This window comes from Vicugna pacos, chromosome 9, assembly GCF_048564905.1.
Source record: "Vicugna pacos chromosome 9, VicPac4, whole genome shotgun sequence".
In the NCBI taxonomy this organism is placed as follows: Eukaryota; Metazoa; Chordata; class Mammalia; order Artiodactyla; family Camelidae; genus Vicugna; species Vicugna pacos.
Window position 1 is genome coordinate 2,666,990 of NC_132995.1, and position 20,026 is coordinate 2,687,015.

At 55.1% G+C, this 20,026-nt stretch overlaps 3 protein-coding genes and 1 long non-coding RNA gene across 5 annotated transcripts; 2 read left to right on the plus strand and 2 right to left on the minus strand.

Annotated features, from left to right (window-relative positions):
* Positions 1-7,420: 7,420 nt before the first annotated feature.
* RPL28 (ribosomal protein L28) lies at positions 7,421-10,112 on the minus strand. 2 transcript variants are annotated; one of them, XM_006216272.4, is made up of 5 exons: positions 10,004-10,112; positions 9,598-9,686; positions 9,379-9,502; positions 7,752-7,870; positions 7,421-7,551 (listed from the first exon to the last, which is right to left on the minus strand). In XM_006216272.4, the coding sequence occupies exons 2-5, from the start codon at positions 9,676-9,678 to the stop codon at positions 7,462-7,464; spliced, it is 414 nt and encodes a 137-aa protein (XP_006216334.1). In that variant the 5' UTR covers positions 9,679-9,686; positions 10,004-10,112; the 3' UTR covers positions 7,421-7,461. The 2 variants fall into 2 exon arrangements, with proteins under 2 accessions (XP_006216334.1, XP_072822625.1); XM_072966524.1 differs by lacking the exon at positions 10,004-10,112 and adding an exon at positions 9,875-9,947.
* A 1,800-nt stretch (positions 10,113-11,912) lies between these two features.
* On the plus strand, positions 11,913-14,641 carry TMEM238 (transmembrane protein 238). Its single transcript, XM_072966521.1, has 2 exons — positions 11,913-12,537; positions 14,519-14,641. The coding sequence occupies exon 1, from the start codon at positions 11,994-11,996 to the stop codon at positions 12,528-12,530; it is 537 nt and encodes a 178-aa protein (XP_072822622.1). The 5' UTR covers positions 11,913-11,993; the 3' UTR covers positions 12,531-12,537; positions 14,519-14,641.
* Positions 14,642-15,528: 887 nt separating this feature from the next.
* On the minus strand, positions 15,529-16,742 carry TMEM190 (transmembrane protein 190). The gene is made up of 5 exons (XM_006216276.3): positions 16,613-16,742; positions 16,488-16,523; positions 16,057-16,182; positions 15,890-15,974; positions 15,529-15,807 (listed from the first exon to the last, which is right to left on the minus strand). Exons 1-5 carry the CDS (start codon positions 16,668-16,670, stop codon positions 15,570-15,572), a joined length of 543 nt encoding a protein of 180 aa, XP_006216338.1. The 5' UTR covers positions 16,671-16,742; the 3' UTR covers positions 15,529-15,569.
* An 854-nt stretch (positions 16,743-17,596) lies between these two features.
* On the plus strand, positions 17,597-19,979 carry LOC140698027 (uncharacterized). The gene is made up of 2 exons (XR_012075385.1): positions 17,597-17,964; positions 18,233-19,979. It is a non-coding gene; the product is annotated as an uncharacterized lncRNA (long non-coding RNA).
* Positions 19,980-20,026: the final 47 nt, after the last annotated feature.

Consider the following 20,026-nt stretch of genomic DNA (forward strand, 5'->3'; position numbering starts at 1 on the left):
TCAAAATTGGTTTCCCCTCTGACCAGCACAACCTGTTCCGTTGTATTTCTGTGTAAGAAGTCTCAATTCCAGGCTTCAGGCAATACCTGTCTTAGAATTTGTGTTGGTTGCAAACCTGGGTGAGGTGAGCTGGTCACTGCTCAGGCCTTAGAACTGAAGTTGAACCCGCCAGGCGTGTTCCTTTCTAGGGCCCTCTTCTCGTGGTTGGGTGTTTAGGGCCTGGGGGCTATAAGCTCCTGGAAGCTGTTGGAGCTCTTACCCCAAGTGATGGCTGGTGAGTTGATTGCAGGACCATATCCCAGCACTTCAGGGGTGAGGGTGGAACCTGGGGCTTGGCCCTTCTTTGACCTCTTCATCTTCAGGAGGGCAGAATGGCTGTCACTGTATCTCTTGAACTATAGTGGAGGGTCAGGGGTAAGGGCCGCAAAGTGGGGACAGGTGTCAGAGTTCTCAGCTGGTGGAAGAGTGGGGAGCTGTGGGTCTTGGCAGAAACCACTGAAGGCATACACAGGGAAGCCAACAAAACTGTTGGGCCCCAAGGACACAGTATCAAAAATGATCATGAACAAAATACAAAGGAAGCCCTGTCCACTCTGGTATGTGGATTTTCGTAGTTGCTTCCTTTGTAATAGGCAAAAACTGGAAATAACCCAAATGCCCAGCAGATAAATGAGTAAAGGAATTGTGAATTTACACCATGAAATACTAAGCAAAACTGATACACAAAACACGTTAAGTGAAGCCATATACAAAATACTTGGTTCCATGTATATGAAATTAATCAAACAGGCAAAACTAATCACTAATGGCCAAAAGCAGATCATTGGCTGGCTGGGGTCAGGGAGGGTAAAGTACGGGGGAGTAGGGGAGGCTTTTGGGGTGACAAGCATATCCCAGATCTTGTGGTGGTGGTCACATGAGTGCATAGTTAATTATCAGAACTTAAACTATGTACTTAGATGTATTTTGTGTAAAATATATCTAAGAAATTTTTTTTAGGGGGCAAGGTATAGCTCAGTGGTAGAGTGCATACCTAACATGCACGAGGTCCTGGGTTCAATCCCCAGTACTCCCCCTCAAAAAACTAATTACCCCCCCAGCAATTTTTTAATCAAGAACTTCTGTTTAAAGTAGAATGCAAGACAAGTCAGTGAGGGACAGAAGACAGCTGCAAGACATACAACTGGAAAGGACAAATCCAAACAATATCTAAAGAGCTCCTACAAATGAAAGAAAACACAAAGGTTGCCCAAAGCACTTGCACAAACACTTCACAAAAGTCCCTTCCCAGTGACTACTCAGCACACTCAGAGAGCCCCCTCGTTATTAGTACCCGGGGCGGGGAAAGGCAGTGAAACCTGTAGTTGATAGCACTGCGCTCCCACGAAACTTGCCACAGTGATAACGTCCAATACCGAGTGTGGCCCGGGCTACAGAGCTGTGAGGCCTCTCCAGGACCAGGGTACGATCCTGGCAGGAACGGGAAGCGGTAAAAGGCACAAGGAGACCGGGCAGTGAGGCCCAAAGCATGACCATCTCATTACTCAGCATTCTCGCACATGTACCACAGGTAGCAAGCACACCTGTCCCAAATGCAGACAGTCCAAACGTCCTTGCACATTCAAGGAGCGACACTGTACCACACCAGTCATGAACCACCTCTACCTGCAGCCTCACAGAGTATCTCCCCGTCAGCCCAACAAGTCACAAGAGACCTTAGCACAAAAAACAGTCAAAACCAAGTTGTGCTGCTAGACATACCTACTGAGGCCGTAAAGCTGTAAAAGCAAGAGATTGTTTCCATAAAGCTCGGGCTACTGGTTCTCTCTAGCCAGCAAGGGGTCCAGGATGGAAGTATAAAAATACGTTCTACACGTCTCTTTTCTGTGTGTCTGCTATCACACCGAATTTTAAGAACATGAGTATGTACAGATGGGGACCAATCTCCAGAATATACTAAGTGGAAAAAAGGCAATATGCAAGATACGCTCCCATTTCTGTTTAATTTTTTAAATTTTGTTTAAAATGGGATGCCTACTTGCTTATGCATCAAATGCTTCTGCAAGGTTACATTAGCACCTGCAGATACCAGCTCAAGAAAGGAGAGCTTGGAATACCATGTGAAATATTACCCATTCAAAAAGCAAAGATTCAGGGTTTTTTTTAATTTAAAGATAACAAAGTTTTCTTCAATGAAATGGCTCCCTTATTCCCATCTCCCCAGCACTCAGTTCCTTTAATCAGGGACAACCAATGTCAGTAGGTTCTTAGGTATTTTTCTGAGGAAATTCTATGCCAAGATAAGCACATTTGAACATCTGTTCTTTTACATCCGTTGTTTTATTTGGGTATAACTAACGGTGACCTGTGCATCTTGGCTTTCGAACTTAACAGCACTCTTGGCCGTCTGTCCTATGGCACACAGTCCCTCCCTGCCCTTAGCTGCCATGCATGCCACCGCATAGACGTGCCCTGATGTTTGTCACAAAGCCTGGCCCAACTGACCTGCAACACTGGAAGGAATGACCTTTGTGTGCAGCCCCTGAGGCACACAAGGAACAGATCTGTGGAGTGGATCTTTATAAGTGACATCACTGTGCCAGAGGGCACATTCATTTGTAATTTTGCACAATTGCCAAATGGTTCCCGTGGGTGTGTTCCAATTTACACCATCAGTGTACACTTGCCACGCCTCACTAGCACTTTGCTTTTTACCGAAGTTTTGGATTTTTCTCAAAATTCTGAGAGGTGAACACTACGTTAGTGTAATTCTAATAGACTTCAGTTTTTACAACAGCTTTGGATTTACAGAAAAAGTCATGAAGACAGTAGAGTGTCCCCCATTGCTGCATCTCCTCCATAAATACTAAGTGAAGATGCTAAAGTAAATATGCTGCCAACAGATGACTGGATAAAGAAGATGTGGTGTAAATATACAATGGAATACTACTCAGCCATAAAAAAGAATGAAATTATGCCATTTGCAGCAGCATGGGTGTACCTGGAGATTATCATACTAATTGAAGTAAGCTAAAAAGGGAAAGAAAAACACCATATGATACCACTTATATGTGAAATCTAAAAAAATTACACAAATGAACTTATCTACAAAACAGAAACAGACTCACAGACATACAAAACAGACTTATGGTTACCTGGGGGAAAAAGGGTGGGAGGGATAAATTGGGAGTTTGGGATTTGCAGCTACTGACTGCTGTTCATAAAATAGATCAACAAGGTCCTGCTGCAGCACAGGGAACTGTATTTAGCACCTTGTAATGGCCTGTAATGGAAATATACGTATAACTGAATCACTTTGCTATATACCAAAGATCAGCACATAGTAAATCCACTATAGTTCAATAAAAAAAATTAAATTAAAATGCTGGTTTTATCTGTAAGAGAGCACCACCAAGGGCCAGAGGGTGAACGTACTAGGTAAGAGTGAACTCAGGAGGCCTGGGGCACTCGAAGCCCACAAGTGGATAATTGTAAACAGTTTTCAAAACAAAACACAAGAAACACAGTGGTTGGGGGAAGGGTACAGCTCAGAAGTAGAGTGCGTGCTCTTAGCGGGCACGAGGTCCTGGGTTCCATCCCCAGAACCTCCGTTAAAATAAATTAAATAAATAAACAAACAAACAAACAAACAAACAAACAAACCTAATTACCTCCTCCCCTCCACCACCAAAAAAAAAAAGAAACAGTAGACTGGTCGGATCCGGGCCTGGGATCCTGGGCTCCTTGCCTGTCTCCAAACAACATGCACATGTTATTTTCATAATGAAAGACTTTAAAGAACAGATTTTATTCCAGCAAATGACTACAAGAGAAACAAAGGGAGATTTTTAAAATTCCTGGACAGGGCAGGAACAGCCTGGAGGGGGAATGCAGAAGAGGACACAGGATATTCACAGAACTCATGCAGACGGAGAGCCATGGGCATTAGCGCGTGCTGATTTATCCTCAACGTGCTCTGAAAATCAGACATTGCTCTGTGTGCAGACATAGTTACAGACGTGGGGAGATGTTTGTGATAAGAGACCATTCATTCATGCAAGGAGGCTTTGTGGGCTTGTCCTGGCTGGCCCTATCATGAGCTTTTTGCACATTTAATCTTCTCAACAGCCTTGGGAAGTAGCATCTATTGATACGCACATACCACAGGCACAGAGGTTGAGGAGTTTGCCCAAGGTGGCACAGCCAAGGAGTAATGGAGCCCTGATGTATGTGTGCAGAAGGAAATATAATCAAGGCCAGCCCCGCCCATGAACAGAGCACGTCTCAGCCCTGAGTCTCCTGGAGTCCCCAATGCTCTGAGTGACCTTGCGTGGGGCAGCTGCCAAGGGCGTGCCCTACATGCACTCTGCAAACATTACCTGGGCTAGCACTGGAGACACTGCAGCAAACCAAACCAAGATCCCTGCTTTGCGGAGCCCTGAGGAATCAGGCATTTGTAACAACCCTGTTTCACGTATAGGAAAACTGAGTCACGAGGAGACTAGTGACACACCCACATGCCCACAGCTAGGAACTGGCAGTACTGGAATTGGAATTGAGGCACCCTGGCCACTAGCCCAGAGAGGGTGCTGTGTGTGTGCGGGGGGCATCTCTCAAACAGCCTGGCTACTAGCCCAGAGGGGGATGTTGTGGGTGGTGGGGGACTCCCAACACGTGCCTGTCACCCCACTGCCTCCTGGCCCTACTGTTTATGCTAAGAAGTCAGCAGTAACTCTTATTGGAGTCCCTTTTCCTCTTGCTGCTTCCCAGATTTTCCCTGTCGTCTGTGTTCAGCATCTTTATGATGTGTCTGAGTATTGCATGAGTTTAAAAAAATCTCATTCTAACTTTTCCTGTTTATCTCTGTTTTCCCAATTTCCATGCCAAAACACATCAGTTGTAAGAAGAAAAGTTAGAATAGATGGTCCATACGAAACACCCCTTACACCAGGCTCTCCTTCCCTAGGGGCAGATGGGACATTGGGGCCTCGAGTTCCTGCAGCACTGGGGACTCCAACAGGAGGGAACTGCTCCCTCTCCCCGGCCACCTCCTGGTTCCACATCGCTATCCAGACCCCTGGTATGGCCTCCCCAGCCCAGCCACCCGCCACGGGCTGGCCACCCACAAGGACAGAGGCCTACTGGCTGAGCAAGGACATTATGGATGAGGAAACTGAGGCCACAGAGGGCGGATTCAAATACTTATCTTGGGGGTCCATGTGGGCTGAGGGCCTGAAGAGCAGGGTTCCGGGCAGACCAGGGAAGGGACACCCTCCGGCCACCAGCTCCCACGTGGATGAGAAAATGCTCAGGGCTGTGTGAGCCTCACGTACTGAGCATCCGGTATGCTGGGGCGCAGGGGTAAGTCCCAGCTCACCAGCACTTACTCGATGGACATCAGTGCTATGGAGAAAAACGAAGCCGGGTCGGGGAGGACTTTGTGTGGTCAGGAGACCTCATTGTCTCATTTTGACATCTGACAACAGCACGAGGCCCTGCCTCACTTCAGGGAAGCACCTTGCGGGCAGAGGAACAGCAAGTGCAAACAGTGGAGGAACAAGGGGCAGCTATCTGAGTGGAAAGTGGAGGTGGGCCCCGCCAGCCAGGGCCAGGGGCTGCCTTTCCCTTGTGGGAACCATGCAGGACTTTGAGCAGGTGTTGTCGCCAGGCTTAGCTCCAGAACAGACCCCTGTGGTGCAACTGTAGACTGCTGTGACGGCCCAGACGGGCAGAGAGCTTGGCAGGGAGGGATTAGGTTCATGCCCACTGAGCAGGGAACGGTGGCAGGGGCCGGACGAACCCCGCCCCGATGCTGGATCCTTGGCCCCTGGCATAGAGGCTGGCACATAGTAGGTGCACAGGAAACACATCAGCAGTGATGGGGGTGACCTTTACCCATGTGAGCCTCAGTCTCTACACCTGGTGGGGATGACATCTGCTTCCTGGGGTACTTGGATGAGAAACGGTCACTCCACAACTGTTACATGAATCCATGTATATACACGTACACACACACATGTGCCACAGGTCCATCTGAACACACAGAGATGCAGTCTGGCTTCTCACGGCACTTACACTACACCAATAGCTCATCACCGCATACCACATGCAGGATGTTCTCTCTACGCTTAACCCACTTAATTGTGACAAGATGCAGAGGTCTGGTTACTTGCCCAAGGCCACACAGCTAGCAACTGAGCTGGTGGAAGGACCCAGGCAGGTGTCCGGTGGCAGTGCCCGTGTGTCCCTATCGCAGCTGTAACTCCACAAAGGGAGCAGGCAAAGGGTCAGAGAATCTACTTTAGACCTCCCAGCAGACAGCTATGCAAGGAACAAGAGGCACCCAGGGGTGTGCGGAGCTGGAGGCCACGCTACAGAGTGGAATCAGAGGAGGGGAGGTGGGGCTGGAAGCAGTGGGGAGGTTGGTCACCTGCTGAGACCAGTGAGCAGGTGAGGGACAGGCCAGCGGGATGGGGCGCTCACACTCAGTGCAGCAGGTGGAAAGAGTTGGCCAGCCTGGTTCTTCCGCAAGAACAAGCTGTTTTTAATGATCTGGCTGCAAGCAGGAAGCCTGGGGCTGCCACCTTCCTCCTAGGCATACAGTGCAACTTCAGTGGCACCCAAGGGCTGCTCCTTTTCCAGGCAGGTGGAGATGGGCACTCTGGGCCCAGAAGCATAAGCCACAGAATGGGGGCCTTGAAGGCTGTTTGCCCCTTACCAAGTGCAAAACTCCCCCTTACTTCACTCCTGCAGGGCCCCCTCTCCTGAGGTTGTGAGCTGCCCCAGAACCAGGGCGGGGAGAACCAGCCTGCGCCCTTCAGGCTGGAAAATGCCTGCTCCTCTCCCTAGTCCTTATTGGAGTTTTCAGGCCATCCCAGTAGAAAAAAACTGCCTACAGCTGGGGTCTGGGACAGTGAAGACACAGCTGGTAAACGCTTCCACCTTCACAGACCATAGCGCCAACACTGCTGCGATAACTAGGCCACAAAACCATACAAACCTAACCCTAACCCTACCCCTACCCCTAGGTGGGAGATGGGCTGAGCCTGGGTCTGGATGCCCACCCCTAGGAGATTTAGATTAAATGTTTAAAGATCAAAAACTTCCACTTAAGGTCTCTCTTGAAGCTTTGTCATGCATTAGCAGGGTGTGGGGTTATGATGATTCCTCCGACATATTCAATATTAATCTACGCCAATCACCAGCCCTGAGACTGGCAGGAACACTGGATCCAGGACACAAACAAAAGCTGGGGCTCCGCTCCTCCACCTGGACCTGGTCCCTCCAGATCCAAGGCACTGTGACAACCTGTGTGGTGCCAGGGGATGGGTGAGATCCCTGGGGACAAGCTGACACTCTAGTTCTGGAGACGTGGCCTGGGTCAGAGCCCTGCGGCCGCGAGGAAGGCAAGGAGGTTGAGAAAAGTTGGCTGACATCTTTATTGCTCTGGGAAGGGGCTGCTCAGGAGCTCTTGGTGGGGCGGGTCCGCTTCCTCTTCACCATCACAGGCTTCTGGCTGCGCAGGATGGCGCTGGCTCTGCGGATGGCGGCCTGGGGGACGAGGTGGGCTCAGTTCACCCACCCCAAGAGCTGTCCCTGTCACCCCCGCATGCCTCCCAGGTGGGAGATGCCCCCTTCTCCAGAGCACAGGCCCAGCTCCATTCAGCAGAGGGCCCTCCCTCACCATACTGGCAAGGCTTCCCCAGCGTAGTCACTCCCCCACGCGCCAGGGGCTCAGGGCCCCCACTCACCATGCGCAGATCTGGGCGGTACTTGTTCTTTCGGATCATGTGACGGATGCTGCTGAGGGTGGCCCGAGCGTTTTTGTTGATGGTGGTCCGAACATAGGAAGTGGCTGGCTTTCGCTGGCCTGATGGGAGATTGGAAGAAGCCCCAAGGATTAGTCAGATCTGGAGTCTGGACTTTTAGTGCTCACCCCCGATGTGAGAGCACAATCTCACCCAGAGAACCTTAGTGTGGGCTGTGTGAGCCTGGGCAGGCAGCTCCATATCTAAGCAGCAACTTATATGACATTTGCAGGGAACAGCACCACAGGGCACCATAAAGGTATCTCCTTCCCCGTGTCCCTGAGACGCAGCACTCATCTCACTGGACAGTGATGGAAGTAGAGGATCAGGACTGTCCTGTTCAAGGTTAGATGCACAGAGCAGCTGTCTGAACCCAGGGAGAGCATGGGTGAGACAGGCATTGGGCACCATGCAAGCCAGGTATGAGTGCTCCTCAGACTGAAGCTCCGGCTCCTCTCCCTTCCGCAGCCTCCAAACCACCCCTCTGCAACGAGTGTCTAATACACTGAGCTATGATGCTTGGCCCCCATGCTGAGGTGATGTGGAGCCCTGAGAGGGCCAGGGTATGAAGAGTCCTGAGGCACTACTCAGGAGAAAAAGGGAAACACCCCGTTTTTTTGTGCCAGAGCTGATAGGGTCTCAGCTGGAGTCCTGTGTTCCCCCAAGAAGCCAAGGACCCCTTACTATACCTGAGGTTTGACGCTGGCCCTCACTGACCCCAGAAGAGAGGCCATGTTACCTCCTCAGGTCTGACCTGTTCCTGACAGCCCAGCAAAGGTTGGGCATCCACCAACCAAGGGAAAAACTAAATTTTCAGGGCCCAGCACACCAGAACAGGGTTCTCAGGAGTGTGGGAAGTGTTTGCTCCTGGGGCTGTGTGTTCCTGACAAGCGAGACTAACTCCTTTCTCCGTGAGATAAAGCAGCAAGTGTGGCCACTGCTGTCTGACACTGGGCTCAGAACCCAAACAAATCTGCCCTAGTCAGGGACTGGGAAAAACTCACTCCTAGCTCTTAAAAACCCACTGTCTGTTTAAGGAAAAAGGAGCTGCAGGTGGAATATCGTGATTCAACTGTTAAACCAAGAGAGACTCCTGCCTCCCCTTGACCTGTCTGTGCCTGAGCTCAGTTTACGGAGGTGGGGTGCTGAACACCCCTTCTGAGTTCTCACAGCCAGAATGGGGGTCAAAATACTGCTTCAGACCCCAGCTGTCACTTCCTTCATGTGGGACCTAGGGCAAGGTACACCAGCTACTTGCTTCAATCTTCCCACCTGTGTTGAGACAGATACCGGAGCTGCTTGAAGGATGGAACCTGAAAACATCACTGATTCGTGCGACCCTGTAATTTAATCCTAATAAGCACCTAGGGCAGTTCAGGTACCATTAATTTCTTCACTTTCTAGATGATGAAAGATTAAGCGCCCTAGCCAGCTCCCCAGGCAAACGTCCTGACCCCAGGAATCTTTGATTCGACAGCAGAATCACTCCCGCTGCCCGACACTGAACAACCACAACTCCCTGCCCCAGATGGCGCCGTGCTGCCCGGGCCAAGCCAGGGCAAATGCTCACCGGATCTCCGCTTCATCACCACCACGACACCTTTGCCGTCGGCCGCTGGCTCCACGCCCACTGTCTTGCGGTGAATCAGTCCATTGTAGCGGAAGGAGTTGCGGGCCTTCAGGTTATTGGGTTCCTGGGAAGGAGGACGCATCGGGATCGTGAAGTGGCAGGAGGCCCAGAGATCTTAAAGGCGCCTCCCTCAGACCCAGGCGTCGGGGCCCCACTTACGGTGCTGTACGTCTGCTTGTTCCTCTTGATCAAGAAGCTAGAGCAGTTCCGCACGACCATCCATTGCAGATGCGCGGACATGGCGGCAGCTGCGGAGAAATGGGCACGGGAAAATGTCAAAGGAGAAGCAGGCCGACGCCAGACAACAGAGGAAGCGTGTGTCTGGGGGCACCGTGAGGAATATGCCAGGTGGGGCTGCGCGGCCTAGGGTCGCGGGGTTGAACTTAGGCGGCCGAGACTAACTACGGCGGACCAGAAGGTGAGAAGCCACAACGACCTAAGGCGGCGGGGCAGGAGGATAGCCAAGAAGGCAAGAGGCGCAGCGAGAAAGGCCAGGCAGGTACACAGACGCCCGGCGGCCGGTACGAGACGCAGCCACGCGGACAGACGAAGGGCCGCGACTAACCTCCTCACTCCTCCGCGGCCGGAGACGGAAAGAGGCACGGCGGGGGCGGGGCGATGCTTTTAATATAGACACGCATTTCCGCTTCCTCTCCGGGCACGCGCGTGCCGTCGCCTTTCCCCGCCTGCTTCCGCCCGCCGGCGAGGCAGCTCGGCAACATTCGGTTATTTCCGCCAGCCAGTCGTAAAACGTTCGGGAACCTTCGGAATTCTTCGGCTAGGGACCCGAGGGCGTGTTCTCGACCCGGAGGGGCACCATTCCGAGGGCTCTTCGTGTGTTTTCGGAACTCCATGACTGGATTTCCGAGTGGGTCCAGCTCTATCCCTTCAACGGCCTTTCTCCAATATTACCACCCAGTGCTTGACACAAGATGAGGGTTCAATAAACATTTTTTTTTGTGAATGAATGTGTGAGAGCGTGAACTATTTAAACCTAGCTACAGAGTCTTCGGGGGCCTCCAGTCTTCGTAGGCCCTCAGCTATTCCGGACGAAAGCGGCGGGCTCATTCGGGCATTTTCGGAACCGTCCGGAATCACTCTTCAAAGTGGTGGCAGCCTTCCCCTTATTGGCCCATGCCTGCTTCGGATCTGTTCGGAAACACTCGGTCTCCCTTCAGCCACGTTCGGAACGCTTCGGCTTACCCCGGGACCCCCCACTTTCAATTCGCCCTCCCCAGGGTGCTCTTAAAATAAACTCAACTATTTAGAGTCTAGAGAAAAGTTGGACCGAACCTTCTCGCTGATGGCCACCCCAGGGGAGCATGGATTTCCTCTAAGGGCGAGTTGTATTTGGAGGAAAAGAGATTTGCCTGGGAAAGCTCTCGGATTCTTGAGGGGTTCCATACCTGTTCGCCCAGCCGCTTCCTTGTGCCCCGCGACCTCCAGCCCCATTATCCCTCCCCGCACCAGTCCGCCCTATGGCACACCCGTTACACTTTATAGAAGTTAATTTCAGGCCATCTTTTTGTTTCCTCTTTCCTTTGGGGGGGTGGTAATTAGGTTTATTTATTCTTAGAGGAGGTTCTAGGGATTGAACCCAGGTCCTCATGCATGCTAAGCATGCACTATACCACCTGAGCTACCCCCTCCCCCCAATTTTGGGCCATCTTTAATGGGCAGGAACCATGCTGAACTATCCTCAGCCTCACCATCACAGGGCTGGGCGAGACTCCAAGTGAACAAAAGGAATGATAATCTTTCATGTCACCTCCATTAGTGAGCCTCAACTTGTGATTATGTCTGGGAGCTCATTGAGGGCAGGGGCCTTGACTGGGCCATCTCTGTGCGCCTGGACTTCGCCGATGAAGAATCCTAACAGTCCAGAGGCCACAGGAGGAGCCTACCGAGAAACAGCAATGTTGGGGTTTGCCCTGCTGCCGCCTCTAGAGTGCCTTGAATCTGATGGTGGCGGCAGAGTTCCTTTGAGTCCGATCCGCCTTTGTCCCTTGGACATACAGGAAGCCCCCAGGAGGTAAGCAATGAGTGAGAGAAAGGTCAGCTCCGCAGAGCCGTTTCCTCCCCTAGGGCACTCCGACTGCTGATTCTCTGCCTCCTGGGGCTCCTTGGAGTCTGGGGCCTTGTCTGCTCCTTGTTTATGACCGCACCTGTCCCCACCGTAGGCTCTGGTGCATAGGAAGCGCCTGGAGGCGGCAATGAACAGAAACATGGCCGGGGCTCCCGCAGAGCCTTACGCTGTCTCCATTAAAGCACCCTGAATTTTGACCACGCAGTGCTTCGTGCTCCTTGGGATGCAGGGGTCCTGGGCCACCCTAATCTGTGCGCCCATCTGCCTTCAGCATAGGCTTCTGAAGGCCAGATCTTGCCTAGAAAACACGGCCAGGGCGCCCCCGGGCCGCGCCCGCCGCACCCAGCTCAGCTCAGGTGACCAGGCGGGCGTCGGGCACACCTGGCGCAGTCCCCTGACCCCGCCCCGGGCCGCACCCGGAACGCGGAACGTTCTCGGTCGGAGCCAGCCGCGGCCGCGGAGCAGGGCCATGGCGGCGGCGCCGGCGGTGTGCGCCTCGCAGGGGCCCCCGCCCGGCGCACCGTCCCCGCCGGCGGGCGCGCCCGTGCCGGCGTCCGGCCTGGGCCGCTGCCGGGTGGCGCTGCTTCTGGCCGTGGCGCTGGACGTGGCGGGCATGGCGGCGCTGCTGACCGGCGTGTTCGCGCAGCTGCAGGTGCGCGGCCGCGACTTCGGCGACCTGCTCATCTACTCGGGCGCGCTGCTCGTCTTCCTGAGCCTGCTGGGCTGGATCCTCTGGTACACCGGCAACATCGAGATCTCGCGCCAGGAGCTGGAGCGCGACTACGGCCTGCGGCCCTCGGCTCTCGCCCGCCTGGCGCGAAAGCTCTCCCGCCGCTGGTCGGCGCCGGCTTCCTCCTCCGCCGGCCGGCGCGGCGCGCCTGGCTCCCGGGGAGCGCGCCGCGCCGCCCGCACGCCCCCGCCGCCCTCCGCCGGCTCCCGCCGCGTGCGCCTGCAGCTCGCCACGCTCGAGGCCGGGCCTGGGGCGGCGGGTGCTGGCGCCGAGTGAGCCCGAGGTGAGGGGCGGGGAGGCGAGGCGAGGCGGAGGGGAAACGGAGGCCAGAAGAGAGGGAGAGACAGAGAAAGAACTGGAGAGAGAGTGGGAGAGGGGGAAGGACAGAGGGGGCACATGGAGAGACATCGAGGAGAGAGGGAAAGGTGGAGAGAGGCAGAGGGACAACGGTGGAGGGCAAGACTGGAAAGGAGAAGAGCAGAGAGCCAGAGGATGAAAGACCCAGAGACGCAGACAAAGGTGCAGACTTGGGAGAGACAAATAAGACGCTGCCCCCACAAATGAGGGCTGGAGAGTCACCATTAGCTCCTCTAACACTTGGACATGTGTTACTGTGCGCCAGTCCCCAGGTGCACCAGGTCCCATTTCCCATTTAATCCTCTCATTGAGTCTCTGAGGTCACTACTGTGACTATCCCCGTCCCGGGGACGACACTGAGGCCCCAACAGGTGCCATGTCTTGCCCAAGGGGAGTTACCTCTTGTACTCTCCAAAGTGTACTCCTCTGTCAGAGACCTGCTGTGGCTCCCTCTTGCCTTTTGGCCGACTCCAAGCCACTTACTATGTGTGCCCCCACATTTCAGTGCCCCCATCTCCTGCCTTCTCTGCAGTTACTACAGCATCCCTCAGTCCACGGATGGCCAGGCTGCTCATGCCAGCTGGCCTCCGTCCGTGCCTTCACCTACACCAGGAATGCCCTTGTTGTCTGTACTCCACGTGGAAAACTTCCCATGTGTCTTTTAAGATCCAACTGTATCTCAGGGCCTTTCTCTGGGTCTTCACATTGTCTGAGTTACCTCTGTTACTGCTTCTGTCACCGTGTATTTTATCTGGGTGCTGATACTGTCTCTCCCACACAACAGGGAGCCCCTTAAGGGTAAGACCTGGGTCTCTGGTGTCTTTGTTCTTAGCATTCCCCAGCAAAGAGTGAACTTTGCTGGGGAATGCTAAGGTGGGTGGATGGATTGGGTGGGTGGATAGAGGGATAAACGGATGAATTGTTGATGGATAAATAGGTGGTGGATGGCTGGATGTGGTTGGATTGATGGACAGATGAGTGACACATGGATAGATGAATTGGTTGATGAATGCATGGGTGAATGGATATGGTGGGGTGGATGATGGATGGCAGATGGGTGAATGGGTGGATGTTTGGGCCTATGGGTAGGCAGATAGATGAGAGGACAGATGGGTTGGCTGGTGGTTGGACGGATAAGTAGAACAATGGATGGATGAGTGACGGAATCATTTTCTCAAATGGGAGTTCCACACATAGAACTAATATCCAAAGCCGTTCTCTGTAGGTGATGAATTAACTTCCCTCCTATGCATCCAGAATGAATCTAGCTGTATACCCTTCTTTGTGAGACTTCAGAAAATAGTAACTCCAGTCATTTGTTAGGCTCTGTGGTTCAGACGAGGCAACAGTCTATGATGAACAAATGTATGCATAGATGAAGCATGAGCTAACACAAAATTTGCCATACCATGCAGAAAGAACCACCTGTGATTAAAATTACCCCTGAAAACCCTTTACCTTGTCCAAAAGTCTAACACAGCTGGATGGAACTACCTGCCAGAAACTGGCCAAGCCAACTGGCCTGTGGGCCACTCCTAAAAGAAAAAGATGCCTGTCCAAACACAGGACTCCAGGCTTCTCTGTCTGCCAAGTCTTTTTTATCTTTGTGCCTCTGTCTTTCCCTTGATATATTTCTGTCTGTCCCTCTCTCTTTGTTGTATATGAGTCTCTCCCTCTCTCTGCCTCTCCCTGCTCTCCTTCCCCACCTGTACCACTGGATTCCAGTGATTTAAAGCTACACTGGCTGCAGCAAATCAGGGTGTGGAGGAATGAAGGAGCAGATAGGCAAATGTAGGAGTCAATCGTGAGGGGCTGAAGTGGGAGAAAAGGGCTCCTTCCCCCTGGGTGGTAGCCCTGGGATGCCTGGCTACAAGCATCCACCACTAACCCCACCCTCCCTCCTGCAGGTGAACACATGGCCCCACCTGTCAGGGCCCGACTGGCTGAGGTGTGCAGCTGTCCCCAACATCTTCTGGCCGGATGCCTACCTGCCCTCCCTCTATCCTCTGGATAAACAGCTCTGCCTCACAGCACTGATGTCTGTCTGGGGAGGGACGGTGCTGGGGCAGGGGTTGGGCGAAGGGCCACCCAAACCCTCCGGGACCTAGGAGCCCAGCTTCATGCTACCCCCTCACCCAGGAGGGACAGGAGTGGGGGTAAGGATCTCAAGGCCAGACCCACCCCCTCAATCCAGGCCTCCCTCAGCCCAGGCTTCTCTGTTTGTTTTGGGCCCACTGAGAAGCAGACAGAGAGGCAAATTAGACCTGCAAAATTCACTTTATTTATTTATTGGGGGCAGTACTTATGGAGGATAGGTTAGGGTGGGTCTGTCACCTGAGAAACGACAGAGGGATGGTAAGGGGTGTGAGCAGGATGGGTGTTGAACTGTAATGAACTTCCAAGAAAATTTCTGCCCAGTCACAGGGGAATCTGAGAGCCACCACTGTCAGGCATTGGTGGGAAGCAAGGCCAATGATGGCAGAGGGTGATGGGGTCCAAAGGGCAGGCAGCAGAGGCTGTCAGGCAGTGGTAGAAGGAGAGCTGAGGGGCACAGCTGAACATGACCCCCAGCCCAGTTCAGGCACCCCTCAACCAAGCTGGCCCATCATCCCAGGCCACCACCACTCACCCTATCCCCCAGCCCAGATCCCCATATCCACAGCCCAGGACCTACACTCAACCCAGGCCCCCACAATCAGCTCAGAGACCCCCTTATCACCCCAAGTGCCCCTCAGCTTGGCTCCTCCCCACTGAGCCCTGGACCTGTTATTCCAGACGCCCTTCAGCTCACAGCCTCCATGATCAACCGAGCACCCCCATCAGCGCAGGTCCCCCCAAAACACACATACACACACTCCCTGCCTCCGGGTCTGAGCTGCCCCCTGCTTCATGCTTCTCAGAAAAGAGACCACACATCTGTGTGCTTTATCTGTATTGAGAGGTCCCCCGAGGGTGCCCCTAATCTTCATCCTCCCCACCTTCGGTGTCTTCGTCTTCTCCTGTCCCCTCCCCTTCGCCCCCTGAGACATCCAGAGCCCCCTCCGCAGGCAGGGAAGCAGGAATGCTGCCGATGGACGCCGTCTTCTTTTCACTCAGAGTCCCCCGGTCCTTGGATAACAGAGAGACCGTCCTGGACAGGTTGCACCTGTCCTTCAGGAATCTTGGAAGCCGCAGCATGTCCCGTCGCTTGGCCCACCTGGCGGGGAGGGGACACCCTCAGCCATGCTGTCCACCTGCCTCCCGGGGTCACCGGAGCCATGAGCCCTGACCCCACTCACCAGAACAAGCAGACAGTGGAGATCAGGAAGAGGAGGCCTCCACACATCCAGCCCAGCGCCCACATGTGCTTCCTCCGCATGGTTTCTGCACAGAGCAGGGAGGGGTGAGGCCCAGGGGTCCCAGCCACCATGCCCCAGCCCAGCAGCCCTGGCTCTCAGGCACGCACCGTCCGGCCGCTGGTGGTAGCAGACCCCATTGCGGTAGCAGCATCGTAGACGCAGACAGAGATTGGGGTTCTCAATTGCTGCCTGGCCCCCACAGCTCTCCCGGTCCCACACATCTCCCTCACAGCCTGGGGACCAACCACGAGGGGCACCTTCCTTACAGAGCCTGACCCCAAGACCAGGCTCTGGGGCTGCCTGACTGGTGTACTCTGTGTAGTACCCAGGAGTCCAGCCCCCCAGCCTCACCTCCCTCAGACCCAGGGGTCCAGACCCCCATCCCAGCCTTTCCCTCCTCAGACCCAGGAGTCCAGCCCCCCCAGCCCCTCCTCCCTCAGACCCAGGGGTCCAGCCCCCAGCCCTTTCTCCCTTTAGACCCAAGAGTCTAGTCTGGACTCCCTGTCCCTGGGGACCCAGGATTTCCTCTACTGCTCACTCCATGGATAGAAGAACCCCTGGATTCCATTCCCATCTGTGAAAGAAAAGGACAGTGTTGGGAGACTGTATGAGGCTGGGGAGGCTCCCTGCTCCACTCTCTGACCCTCCCATCAGCTGCCTCACCTACTGAGCCCTGCATGAGCAGGAAGAAGCCCAAAGCTGGGATCCCAGAGCCCACCATGTTGCCTCCCCAGACTCCTGGAGCTTCTGTGGGGAGAGACCTTGAAGGCCATCACCCCAGCAACTGGCTTGGCCCCGCCCACCTGGCCCCCAGTGTTCTGTTGCCAGGGAGCCCCTTTAGCATTGGGGAAGAGGGAAGAGGGGTCACACTGGCCTGGTCATGCCTGGTTGCTAGGGAGCTGCTTCATTAGCAACCAGGTGAAGGGGGCCTTGTGGTGGAGGTGGGGCCCAGGCATTAGAAGAGCCGCCTTAGCACCCTGGGCAGAAAGCAAGTAGCAGTCTAAGGCGTCTGTCTCCTCCTTGCAATCGGAGGACTCCAAGGGGTGGGCACCCGGAGACCTTTTTGCCAGGGAATACCTCTGCTTAGTAACCTGATGCCTGCGAGGCAGCTCTAGGTAGCCCAAAGGCTCCTGAGATCTGGTTGCTAGGGGGCTTTCCCTAGCAACCAGGGGCAGGGGCCCTGGGGCTCAGAAGGCCTCACTGAGCCCCATTGTTAGGGAGGCCCCCTAGCAACCAGAAGACCTAGGAGGGCGATGAGAAAATGGGGGTCATGCCATGGGCCAGAGCACATGCCCAGGGGTCCCTTGGTCCCAAAGGCATCCAGCCCTCCCCATGGGGAATATGTAATGGAGGGCTGGGCCATACCGAGATCTGAGCGATCTGAGTGCCAGGGGAGAGTGACTCATGGGCCCAGAGCCCCTTCTCCTAGTTCAGTCTCACTTTCCTCACCTGCAAACAGGGAAACAGATCCAAGTGGAGGTCCCCAAGCTCCTGGTTTGGTCCCTCGCAGTGGTGGGGTAGGAGGTCAATTTGGGGACTGGGTTGGAGACATGAACCCTGGTTCTCCCCTGAACCCGACTCAACTTTTCAGAGAGTGGGGAAGGGGCTCAGTTCCCCTGGGCAGTGTGTCTTTGTGTCCAGATCCTGAGTCTGAGAGAAAGGGGAGCTAGGGGTCTGGATACCTGGATTCGAGAGAAGGGGGTTTCTGGTGGTAAGGACTCCCAGGTCTGAGGCAGGAAGGCGCAGGGGCTCAGACTCCTGGGTCTGAGGGAGGAGGGGGCTGAGGGTCTGGACCCCTGGGTCTGAGGGAGGAGGGGCTGGGGGCCTGGACCCCTGGGTCTGAGGGAGGAGGAGGACAGAGGGCTCAGACTCCTGGTCTGAGGGCAGCTGTCCAGGAGTCCAGACCCCATTTCTCAGGAAGCCCTGTGAGGCTGACTCCTGTCCTGCCCATCTCCTGTAAACATCCTGGTGGGTGCTGAGTGGGCCCTGGGCTGCCTTCGTCAGAGATGACACAGGTCAGAGGGGGCTCGGCAGGGGGCCGGGGGTGGGGGTCAGAGGGGTTGTGGGGCTGAGGCCGGGCAGCTGCTGACCGTTTCCTGTGTCAACATCATCTGGACCCACTTCCCAATTCCCGGGATTCCTCAGGGATCAAGGAGGGGGTGGGGGGCGGGGCCGCCAGGCCCTGGACCGCGGCTTGGGACTAGGGGGGCCGCCGTCACGGCCCTCACCGCTAATGACAGGTTTGGTCTGCCTCTGCGGCCCGCCTGCCCCGTCACCCCCCAGTGGCCAGACAGGACCCCCCAGGGACAGACAGACGGACACACACAGCCTCGGACCTGCTGACCTCACACCAGCCAGCTCCACCTCACCCGAGGGCCAGCACATGAGCAAGGACCTCCTGGGGTCCCCCGTCATATCCTAGTGGCATCTCCCCCACGTCTGTGGCCATTCCTCAGACCCTAGGCTCCATGTCTCCCCCAGTCCTTGCCTCTGAGCTTGTCTCTTTGTGTCTCTGTGGGTCCCAACTTGTTTTGCATCACTGTCTTCTACCTCTGGTCTCTGTGCTCTTGTGTCTCTGTTTGTCACTATCATCTTCTGTCATTGTGAGTCCCCTACCCTGCCTCTCCACCTCGGCACCCATGTCTCCGTCTCTCCTTCTAGCTGTCTTTTCCACAGAAGTAGCCCAAGTGTGCCCACCCCTGGGGAAGACCTAGGAATCCAGAGCAATCCCCCACCCTCCTGCCCCGTACCCACAGCATCTCCCTCGGCCTCTGGCAGCCACACTGGGGGAGGGCTGAGGCAGGACGAGGGGGCTGGCACTAGGCAGAGCACACTAACCCAGGCCCAAACGCCTGACCCTCCCCAGCCAAGTGCTCCCCAAGTTGCAGAATGGCCACAAGGTTTCTCCACCTTTCTAGAAACTAGAGTTTAGGGACTAGACACTTGACACCTGAGTCTGAGGGAGGAGGGGCTGGGGGTCTGGACTCCTGAGTCTGAGGGAGGAGGATCTGGGGTCTTGAAATCCTGGTTCTGAGGGAGGAGGATCTGGGGTCTTGAAATCCTGGGTTGGAGCAGTGGGATTGGGGTTGGCACCCCTGGTTCCCTGTAGGTGGAAGGGGCTGCCATCACCAGATCTCTATTGTTGCTCTCATGCTGGCCCCTGGCCCAGTCCCCCATCCCCTCAGGCCAGTCCGTCCCCCAGGCTGGTGGCCTGAGTCACCTTGGCTGGCCCCGCCGGTCTGGGGGGGGGCTACGTCAGTTCTCCCCTCACTGACGCAGCCTTGGGCCCCCCACGCTGACTCAGCCGGAAACAGGCCCCCTGAGGGGCGGAGAACCAGTGGTCAGAGGCCTGGGTCCCAGCATGAGCCAGGGCTGGGGAGGGCCCCTGGGGGGCCCTGGAAGGGGTGGCCATGACAGACTGAGAGAGGCAGAGCAAGCTCTTACCTGAGTCGATGAGGTCATGTCCCACCATGGGGGGGCTGTGACCTCACCTCCCCGGGGACCTGAGCAGTCGTCCCCCCAGTGGTGGGGGAGGGGAGGGGGATGACTCCAGCCGCCATTCATCCCCAGAGCCCCCTTCCCGCTCAGCACAGTCTCAGGGGCCAGGAGGGGAGACTTTTGGAAGTCCTTTTCACCTTTTGTCTTCTCAGTCCGCTCCATCCTTCTCTGCCACCTTTCTCCTGGGGTTGAGGGGGACTCCTGCGGACTTGGGTCCCTGTCTTGGTCTCTCACTGGCTGCTGTGAATCCCCTAGGCCAGCTGTGCTCCATATATCCTGTGCTCCTCTTGTGTGCCTGTGTTGGCATCGCTGTCCTCCCGAATCTGCATCTCCTGCTCCAAACCCTCTCTGCATCTCCACCTCTCGGCCTGGTGTTCTCCCTGCCCTGCCCTGGTCTCCAGCTCCCCTCTGAGCTGCCTGTCCAGGTCTCCTCATCCTCACTGTCTGGCTCGCACCATCTCCATCTCTCCCAGAGCCTGCATCTTTTTCTCTGTCTCCCTGGGTGTGTTAATAAACATCAACCACAAGAATAGCTATGGTTCACAGTTACTGAGAGCTGACTGTGTGGTCTGAACTCAC